The sequence below is a fragment of the Alosa alosa genome, chromosome 2, assembly GCF_017589495.1.
Source record: "Alosa alosa isolate M-15738 ecotype Scorff River chromosome 2, AALO_Geno_1.1, whole genome shotgun sequence".
NCBI classification, from domain to species: domain Eukaryota; kingdom Metazoa; phylum Chordata; class Actinopteri; order Clupeiformes; family Clupeidae; genus Alosa; species Alosa alosa.
Window position 1 is genome coordinate 20,264,364 of NC_063190.1, and position 10,362 is coordinate 20,274,725.

At 43.0% G+C, this 10,362-nt stretch overlaps 2 protein-coding genes across 3 annotated transcripts; both read left to right on the plus strand.

The window, feature by feature from the left end:
- Positions 1-5,068: 5,068 nt before the first annotated feature.
- LOC125311010 (golgin subfamily A member 6-like protein 6) lies at positions 5,069-6,977 on the plus strand. Its single transcript, XM_048268817.1, has 4 exons — positions 5,069-5,081; positions 5,303-5,608; positions 5,920-6,692; positions 6,961-6,977. Exons 2-4 carry the CDS (start codon positions 5,337-5,339, stop codon positions 6,975-6,977), a joined length of 1,062 nt encoding a protein of 353 aa, XP_048124774.1. The 5' UTR covers positions 5,069-5,081; positions 5,303-5,336.
- A 426-nt stretch (positions 6,978-7,403) lies between these two features.
- On the plus strand, positions 7,404-8,354 carry LOC125291017 (vicilin-like seed storage protein At2g18540). Of its 2 annotated transcripts, XM_048237528.1 has the most exons (3): positions 7,404-7,844; positions 7,887-7,997; positions 8,172-8,354. In XM_048237528.1, the coding sequence occupies exons 1-3, from the start codon at positions 7,482-7,484 to the stop codon at positions 8,172-8,174; spliced, it is 477 nt and encodes a 158-aa protein (XP_048093485.1). In that variant the 5' UTR covers positions 7,404-7,481; the 3' UTR covers positions 8,175-8,354. The 2 variants fall into 2 exon arrangements, with proteins under 2 accessions (XP_048093485.1, XP_048093484.1); XM_048237527.1 differs by having other exon boundaries at positions 7,404-7,997.
- The last annotated feature ends 2,008 nt before the right edge of the window (positions 8,355-10,362 follow it).

A 10,362-nucleotide genomic window follows, 5' to 3' on the forward strand; every position in this document is an offset into this window, starting at 1 on the left:
ATTAAAAAGTGTTTCAACTGTCCTGGCTCTCCCCTACTTTATTAATCCTTTATGGGGAATTGCTTTGTTACAGCAGCTATGCATCATCAGAGCACGACACACACACACACACACACACACACACACACACTGCATCCAACACACACCATGGCTGTGTCTAAAACCACGTACTTGCACACTTTGAATACTTAGTTGAAGTATATAGTGCAGATAACACAAAAACGCCCTAATAACGGTCAAAAAGTTCAGTGTGGAACAATGGACAATACTTGCAATAAATGTGCGCCAACACGCGTCATTTCCGGTAAGTGTTTTCACATAAGTGTTCCTTTTGGGACAATACTAACCATCGAAAAATGGCCACTACGGAAGTACAGTAAGTACACGGGTGAGTACACTAGCCATGTACTGACGGAAGTATGCGGTTTGAGAGACAGCCTATGTCCAACCTTGCATGACCATGCCTATTGAATGTACATGTACATTGATACAGAGAACAGATAATGTAAAATAAGTGAGTCTTATAAGTTAAAAAAAAAAAAAAAAAAAAATAGAAGGTTGAAAAACAAACAAACCCAGGGACGTCACAACGCCTATTCTGATGTCATGATGTCCATGCTCACATACACACACACACAACGGTCAGTGAACCCAGGGGCACTGCTAGAAAATTTGGGCCCTATGACAGATTCTGGGCCCCTCTGATATTATATATTATTATCGTGGGGTCTCTTTGGGGGCCCCCTGTCAGTGCTGAGCCCTTAAAATCTTCCTAACCACCCCCCAGCGGTGCCCCTGAGTGACCCCTTCCATCTATTCCCCTTAGCACTCTGTAGAGTAGTGTCCAGCACCGCCTGCCTGCCCTGCTCATTAAAATACTTTAGTCGGCTCCTTTGTTAGGCCCCCTGCCCCCTGTGGGCAGGGCAAGGGCACTGCGCCATGATTATGTATCCAGACCCCGCCACGTGTTCTCCACTCTGCCCTGCGAGAGGACACCTCTGTAAATCAAAGTAAACAGGACTCATTTCCTCCGAGCGGGATACTGATCAATAATTAGCCCGTAGATGTGTGCAGTCAGCGTTATATCGCCAAAATAACCCCTCTTTGTTTTTCTCAGGGGGGGCTTTTCTTCATTATGTCGAAACAAAAGACAAACCCCACTGACCTTAAATAATCTGCTAGCCAGTTAATTATGTGTTGTCGAGGACCCGAACGCTACTCTCATACACCTTGGCCATTGATTTGTTCGAGCAGAGGGCCCTGGGAGAGCGGAGTGTAATAGAGATCAGATACATATTCAGCATTGTGACGCTCACACAATAATCAATGCTGACTTTTTATGGTGCTTTGTCGATGCTTTGCGCTGGTTCGCTGTCCCCTCGGGTAAGGGAAAACAACCAATAATGTTTTGTCAGCAGGTATGTGCTTTGCTTCTGTTAATTTTCTATTTCACTCCTGCAGTGGCTAACAGAAGTCATGATTAGGGTAAATTAAATGGATTTGCATGTACCAGTGTGTAAGCTCCTGGCTTCAGTTTACACCTGAGGATAGAGACACAAATCCTTGGAAAATGTTAATGGAATTCCTGGAAATCTTTGATGTATGATTAAAAACCCCTAAAAACATAGGCCAACTTTATTTAATCTATATGCCATGCATTCAAATATTGTTAGGTGCCAACATTGTGATGTCATTTTGTTTAATAAAAAAAAAATAATCACAATTTTTTTATTTCAGACTAAATTTACCTCAAATGAACATGCTCTTCCCATACAGTTCCCATATAGTGTTAAGATGATTGTGATTGTCTGTTGGTGATTTTTGGTGTGTTTTTATTCACCTTATTCACAAGAAACATGGGGGCTTAGCTTTGCCCACATTGTCTCGAACTTCCGATTGAGCAGTACATCCATTATGCATACATTGAGATAGCAGAGCTCTATCGAGATGACTGGCATCATATATTATGGGTCATCCTAAAGTTAGGAACGTTTATTTAAGATTTTGGTGACTTAAGACATTTCTGTTATACAGCTTTCCTATCTGAAGTTAGGAAAAAACTGACTTTGGAGCAGCTGTTCTGTAAGTTAGCCTCTCCATCCTCTTCTGCCGTGTTATCCCAATGAAGCTAACTAGACGTAGCTATGACCCGGAAGTTTAAAGACAACGTGGAATTTAAAAAAATGGCCGGGGCTGAATAAGGTGAATAGCATTTTCAATCATCTATAACGGGAGTGCCAATAAGGGGGCTATTAATTTGCAAACAAGACTCCATTCATTTCTCCTCAATCTGATGGTATTTTCAGCCGAGCCCTTAATTATCTCTGTATCTCTCATAAACCTGCAGCAGAGAGCCCAAGGTGATCATTATGTTGTGACCATGTGCTCACACACACCTCAGTCTGTAGGCCTCCACATTTGTGTATGATGCATGTCAGCACAAAGCACCTCATTTTCAGTCTATGAGTGTGTATGTGATAGAAAAGTAAAGCCAAGCATAAAGTAGTTTATGCAGTGGCGGTATTAAATGTATACTAATGTAGGTCTACTAAATGCCTACATAATGAGAGGTGGCTCTAAAGGGCCCTCGGAGAAGGGGTCATGTGAACTTAAGAGCTACTAGTGAAATGGAGGAGAAAGGAGAGGATGGACCTTTGCAACGGCATAGCAGGTGATTTAGAGGACAGGTAAGGTAAGGTAAGAAGTAGGGTGAATGATGGCTGTCCATCTTCCCTATGGGCTGCTCCTAAACAAAACAATCAATTGTCTACAGCAATTAGCAATTAGCAATTACTAATGCAATAGTTAGCTACTCTTTTGTTGAATTACACTGCAGTTCAAAAGTTTGGGGTCACTTAGACATTTCAATTCCACTCCATTATAGACAGAATACTAGCTGAGATCAGTTGCATTGTTTTTTTTAATCAGGGCAGCAGTTTTCAGATTACATCATGTGCTCACATAATTGCAAAGGGGTTCTCCAATGTTGTCTCAAGCCTTTTAAAATGATATGAGATTAGTAAAAAGCTTTGGATCATTGGATGAATGGTTGCTGGCAATATTCTAACAACCTATTTTATTTCCTTGGCTTAGTTCTAGAATATTTGTGTCCTGATGCCAAAATGTGTTGTAGTCTATGGTTGTAGTTTTGGTGTCATAATAGTGAATGCCACGAAGTTCTATGTGGCTATGGCAACCTTTTGAAATAGATGTCAAAAGCTTAAGAAACCTTAATTTTACCTTGGACAACTGAAGAGTGCAGGTCAGGAGGCAAATTATGCCATTGTAGGCTACTAAATTATCTCAGCTACTGTTATTAATCACTGTTTGTGTCAATATTTTTAAATACATATAAGAAAAAGCTACCTCAGAGAGAATTCTTTAAATCTTTAAATGCATAACAAGGTTTACATCCAATCCAAATCATTCAACAACACCAGTGTGACTTAATGTAAAATTCAATTATAAATTAACTTGACTTTCTAATTTCTATAAATTAACCTGAGATCCTAATTTCTAAAAGCATTTCCAGGGAATTTGTAACTTAAAAGGCTTAATTATTTATATTACATATAAATGTGTCTTCCTAAAACTGGCTGTATTGTACGAGCAAAGACTATTTTGATACAGCATTTCATTTTATTTTTAGATTGTCATTATAGGCAAGTGCCCATATGCCAGGAGGGCTCTTTAGCCTGCTCATTTATTTCCAGTGGAGCGTCAGCTGTGTTGTAACGGCGTCTTCTGTTGTATTCTGCTCCTTTCCTGTTCACTCAGACACGGAATAACTTGTTTATGCCCAACAGGGCAACTCTTTATTCAACTTTGACACATAAATCGTTTCTACAGACTTTCTGTCCCTACACTTTACAGATTTGTAACACTTTGAAAAACACTTAATTGTTGCAATTGTTTTGTATTTGTAAGTAAAACAATATGTTATTTGAGCAATTACATGTTTTTGAGCCATCAAAGTGACAATATATATATTTAAATTAATACATTTTACAGGATTCCAAGCACCATAAAAGTGCCCGTCCCAACAAGTACATAGATTGAGAGCAATATTCTGAGGTCAAAAACATGTTTTTGAAATAGTTAAAATAAATAAAACTGCAACAATGCATGCATAACCATCACATTAATTATATAAATGACATTTAAATACAATATGGCCAATAAAAAATATTTTTCATTTTAAAAAAATGTAAAGGTATGGAGCCAAAACATATTTAAAATAACACATGGAGTCATGTCACTGGTGTTAACGCATAACAAAACTATTACTTTGAAATACAAGAATACTAGTGACATCACTGGACTTCCTTTTACCCAATACCTGAAGATCTATGAAGAAATGGACACAGCCTCCTTTAATGTAACAGAAAATATAGCATTTATATCATGATGTTGTGTAAAGCTTTTAGTTGAAGTATGACATACTTAACTTTTAGGGAAATTTAAGATTACATAATTCAATGACATAGTGAGAGTACCCTGACTGACAGCATGTTGTTTTATTGCTATAGCAGCTATTTTGTAAAATACAGTTTTTTTTATGAAATTGTCACTGGTGTTACCATCAATAGTAATCATGTAGTAATCAAGTTTAAAAGTTAAGAAAAAAAAGAAATACATGTTTTGACATTTTGCCATGACAAAAATGGACGTTTCTGTAGAATGACTGCTAGGCCTGTAGATACTGTAACTATATGTTGGTCTCAGGCAAGCCTCTCTTTCTCGTTTGCAATTGGTTCAAAATGCAGCAGCTCGCTTCTTAACTGGTACCGGTAAGCGAGAACACATTTCTCCCATCTTAGCCTCCCTTCACTGGCTCCCTGTTCTTTGGTCAACTGTTTTTTATTGACATTGAAATTAACCTCAAAATATTTTAACAATGGAGCTTGGCTTAGTTCTAGAATCTTTGCATGCTAGTGCCAAAATGTCTAGGTCTGGTGTAGTGGTTTTGGTGTCATAATAGTGAACGCCACAAAGTTCTGGTGACATCATAATGACTATGGCAACCTTTCATAATAGATGTCAAAAGCCTTCATTTTACCTTGGACAACTGAAGAGTACAGGTCAGTAGGCAAATCTGTGATTGGCCAATTGTCACCGGACAGTGTGTCCAGATAAAGCCATTCTCATCCAATGTATCTCTTCAACAGAATTGTGTTACAGATACGAACCATATCGGAGTAATCCAGATGTTATTGATTTATTTCTTATCATTTATTCATTTTTATTTGTTATATACCATGTACAATTTTCAACATAAATGTTGCCATTTGGTGCATTGTAGGACCCAGGAGAGAAGACCAAACCTGAGCCTGACTATGAGGCCACGGCTCCCTGACAGCAGTAAGCTGGAGAAGGACATGAGGGAGCTGGACAGGAAGCTGGAGGAGAGCAACTGGAGGTTGGAGGAGCTGCAGATGACAGAGGTTCAGGAGAGACTGGCCGCAGAGAGGAGAGAGCAGGAGGAGAGGGAGACGGAGAGAGCCGTGCAGGAGAGAGTGAGGAGTTTGAGGACACTCAGGGAAATGTATCACCTCATGCTGATCATCGGTCCGGACCCAGCGTCCTATGAGACGGTACCACTGAGAGAGTAAGTTAGCTGGGTGGCGCTTTACTGTTTAAGGCGGGTCTGAGCATTGCGATTCGCTTGCCGCTAATGTGATCCCCGCTACTCATTTGGGACTTAGAATCCTAGGAATAGGCTGGGTTTAAATACAGTTCACCTTTTGGAGGTGTCTGATTGTTTATCATTATATTCAAACAAGGTGTGTAAGGATGCTCGGGAGGGACACATGTAGTAGCATAAAAAGCAGCATTGTTTTCACATGAGTACACAATATGTGAATTAGACTTGCCTTCATGTCGAAATCAAGAAATGATATGAGGCGCTTATTTTTACAGGCCTTCCAAGAACCCCACGGTCCAGCAACTACAGGCTCAGTGTAGGAGGGACCAGGAAAGATGGAGGGAACTGGACAGAGGGCGACTGGAGCGCAGTATGAGGATGATTGGATGGTTGGACGAAGAACTGAGACACTTGCAACAGCGAATTCCGGAGAGACGTGTTCCGGAGAGGTCAAGCCTACCTGATCATCTTGAAGCTCAGCTCCATGCCCAGGAGAGAGTTCGGCTGCAGGAGGCGCAGAGAGTGAGGGAGGAGTTGGTCAGGAGGGAGAGGGAGCAGTCAAGCCAAGCTGATCATCTTGAAGCTCAGCTCCGTGACCAGGAGAGAGTTCGGCTGCAGGAGGAGGCACAGAGAGTGAGGGAGGAGTTGGTCAGGAGGGAGAGGGAGCAGTCCGAGGAGGAGGACAGGACCACAGAGGTTGATCATCTCAAGCAGAAACAAAGGTTTGAAAAAGTGGATGAACTCCAGGGAGAGATGGAGGACATGAGAGAGATGGAGATGAAGAGTGAGGTGGCAGCCGAGGAGGAGAGAGAGTTGGAGGAGTTGAGACAGAGTGAGAGAGAGGAGTTGAGGAGGGTTGCTGAGAACATCACCTGGACATCCAGCGATGAGAAGGAGGACTCTGACTCGGATGATGTCTGGATGGACGAGGAAGAGAAGGAGGTCATTCTAGCAGCCAGGAAGAAACAGCAGGAGGAGAGAGAGAAGATGCAGGCTGAACTGAACAAAGAGGAGGATGAAAAGAGAGAGGTAGAGATGGCAACCCTGAGTGAGCCAGAGAAAGAGGGAGATGAAAATCTCCAGGAAGAGAGTGAGGAAGTGAGAAAGGAAGAGATGGAGGTAGAGATGGCAGTCAAGCAGGAGAAAGAGAGAAGAGGCAGGCTCACCTGGACAAAGACGAGAACGAAGGAAAGAGAAATGTGGTGGAAGTGGTGAAGCTGGGGCATCTGAGATGTGGGTCTGGATGTCCAGTGATGAGGAGGATGGCAACAGTGAAAGTGAGATGGCCTTTGACCATCTCTGGACTAAACTGTCAGCCAACAATAAAGAGTAGGAGGTGGAAGAAGAGAGAAAGAAAGATGAGGAAATGGAGAGACTGAGAGAAGAGGTAAAAAGGAAAGAGATGGAGGTGAAGAAAGAGGAGGAGAGGATGAGAGAGATGGAGATGGAAAGACTGAAAGAGGAGGAGAGAAAGATGAGAGAGATTGAGGAGAAAGCAAGAGAGGATGAGAGAAGGAAAAAAGAGATTGAGGAGAAGGAAAAAGAGGAGAGGAGGAAGAAAGATATTGAGGAGAAAGCGAGAGAGGAAGAGAAAACAAAGAAACAGATTCAGGAGACAGAACAGATTGAAGAGAAGGCAAGAGAGGAGGAGAGAAGGAAGAGAGAGATTGAGAAGGAGAAAGAGGAGGAGAGAAAGAAGAGAGAGATTGAGGAGAAGATGAGAGAGGAAGAGACAAATACAAACAATAACAGGTCAAAACACACAACACAGTATAGAAAGAAGAGAGAGATTGAAGAGAAGGTGAGAAAGGAGGAAAAGGAGAGAGAGAGGGCACAGATGCGAAAGGTGGTGGATGTGAAGCTGTGGGGGGCTGAGACCATCACCTCGATGTCCAGTGCTGAGGAGTACGTCGACAGCGAAAGTGAGATGGACTCTGACGATCTCTGGATGGATGAGAAGGAGGCTAAACTGTCAGCCAAGAAGAAACAGGAGGAGAGGACGAGAGAGATGGAGATGGAAAAGCTGAAAGAGGAGAAAAAGAAGAGAGAAATGGAAGAGAAGGCGAGACAGGTGGAAAAGGAGCGAGAGAGGGCACAGATGCGAAAGGTGGCAGAGGAGATGACGCGGAGGTGGAACGCCCTCCCTCCTGACTCTGAAGACGGTGACACCAACTCCGAGGAGGAGAAGGAGAAGAAGCAGGAGGAGCCGCCAATCATCGAGGAGGAGAAGCAGAAGAAGCAGGAGGAGCCGCCAATCATCGAGGAGGAGAAGCAGAAGAAGAAAAGCAAACCTGCCAAACTCATCAAGTGGATTAAGAAGAGCCTGGGCTTGGGGAGGAACAAGGGGAAAGAGGTGTGTATGTGTGTGTGTGTGTGTGTGTGTGTGTGTGTGTGTGTGTTTGTGTGTGTGTAAGAGGGAGAAAGTGTGTGTGTGTGTGTGTGTGTGTGTGTGTGTGTGTGTGTGTGTGAGTCTGTGAGACGATGCTGCTCCAGTAACTATTTATATCTGTTTTCATCTTGTTTACAGTGACCTGTCCATCCAAAAAGACGGAATAGAAAGGCTTACCCACTGCTGGCCCTGCCTTGAGAGACCATCACATATTTCCTTTCTTTACACAAAACACACAGAGGCACACACACACACACACACACACACACACATTTAAACACACAATTTATTTTTACCAATAAACTTACTTCAAATATTAAAGCACATGTTTAATCAGTGGACATATACTACATGTAAGAGTCACTTAGCAGATGATGAACATACATGACATGCAGAGAAAGTAGTCAGAGTGCCCAGAATTCCTACGACCATGGGAGTGTATGTGTATGTGTCTGTGTGTGTGAGTGTGTGCCTGTGTGTGTGTGTGTGTGTGTGTATATGTGTGTGTGTGTGTGTGTGTGTGTGTGTGTGTGTGTGTGTGTGTGTGTGTGTGTGTGAGCCTGTGTGTGTGTGTGTGCGCTCAAAATGTAACTGCTACCTGGCCTATTCTAAATCCCCCAAAATGAATGTCCCTCATAAGGAGAAGTGAGGTAGTGCTTCAGCAGATGTCATTATAAACACATAGCACATTAGCACTCAGGACAACATGGCAGCTTACACACACCATTCAGTGTTTATTCATGCATCTGTAGGAAGGTCCCACAAACTCCACTTCACTGGTCAAATGTACCTTTTGCAGTAGTGAGAGATCACCAGGAATCCTTTAACAGGTTTAGTGGAACACAAGGGATGTTTATGATTGTGATACGAAAACTGGTCATGTTTCAGTGATTATTGAGACTTTTGCAAGTTACTGTTTCAGTTCAGTTCCAGGGTGAATGGCTATTCTGAGCAAGCCTGGGTACTAGATTTAACTAATTTAACTAAGGCAGTAATATCTAGGCAGTATTTAGCACAAAAAGCAAATTGTGGAAACTTCACATGATGCTAATATTAACACAGAAAGCTATTTAAATGACCCTGTTTGTTCCCAGAGAGTTATTATGTATATGATACAGTGCTTTAACTAATTTGTGCAGAGTGTTAGCCGGCTGAATGAACTTTGTCAGGTTCTTGTGTTGTGTCACTATTAAAACCTCCATTAAACTGTGTGTGAGAGGCAGGATGCTGGCTCATCTGTGTGTGAGGCTGTCATCGTCTCCCGGGAGCCCAGGGCCCCCTGCAGCTCTTTAGTGCGCCGAGACGTCACCATCGTGCCTAACGGAATGGAAGTTCATCCAGCTCATGGTGGGCGCGGTGGCACCGCCATCCGATCCGCCACACGCCTAACGGGCTGAGGACAGGCCTCCTACACCGACTCCAGCCGCATTAAGAACCTTCTAGATGAAGTGACACACCAGGGAGGAAACTCAAACGCAAATCATGCTAAATCAAGCCATGCTTCAAAACCTGAGGGAGGTGGGGAGGCAGTGAGGAGCGGCATATCCAATTGCTTCACATACATATTCATGATGAAGGCTATATACTGTGGCACATTGCCATCTGGACAACTTCTCAAGAGTACCTGGGGAAAAAAGTTTAAAATAAAAATAAATAAATAAATAAATAAATAAATAGAAATAGGAAGATAAATAAGTGGAGGACTTGACGCAGACTTTGCAGGTCCTCAACACTCATTAGCTGCAATTAACTTCCAGTCTGAGCCTCTGGCATGCCTAATTACCAATTAGAGGTGCGTTTGATACGGAGAGTGTCAGCCCTATGTTTAGAATAAATCAGGCGCGATTGGCACTCTGAGTGGGACGCTGAGGGTTTTGGGATGAGGTTCATGGAGTATGATGCTATTGCTTCCCTTTGTGCCTCCAGGTCATTTGGTTGCCTCCTCCGATCAGGCCGAAATATGAAGCTGTTTAAAACTGATTAAGGGTCGTTAACGGCCTCTCACGTCTACAATGGGTTTTTTTCCGGAAGCGCGTTAAGCGAGCTGGAAATTTCTCGAATGTGCTGGCTGGCGTTATTGCTGTGTTGTTACCCTTGTCAGGTAGGATGGTGTCAGGCGGCTGGCAGCAAGAAGAGAGTGAGTGCGCTGGCGTTCTGGAGTTTTGACACTCAGGTGGCAGTCAATTCCCCCATGTCTGCCCCACCCCCCTCTCAGCCGCTCCCACCAAGCTGTAATTGACTTCACATATTGATGGGCACTCTCCCACGACAGGGGAGCCGCACGCCTGCGCTGCCTCCCAGTCTGCTAATAATCGCTGATTAAAAACGA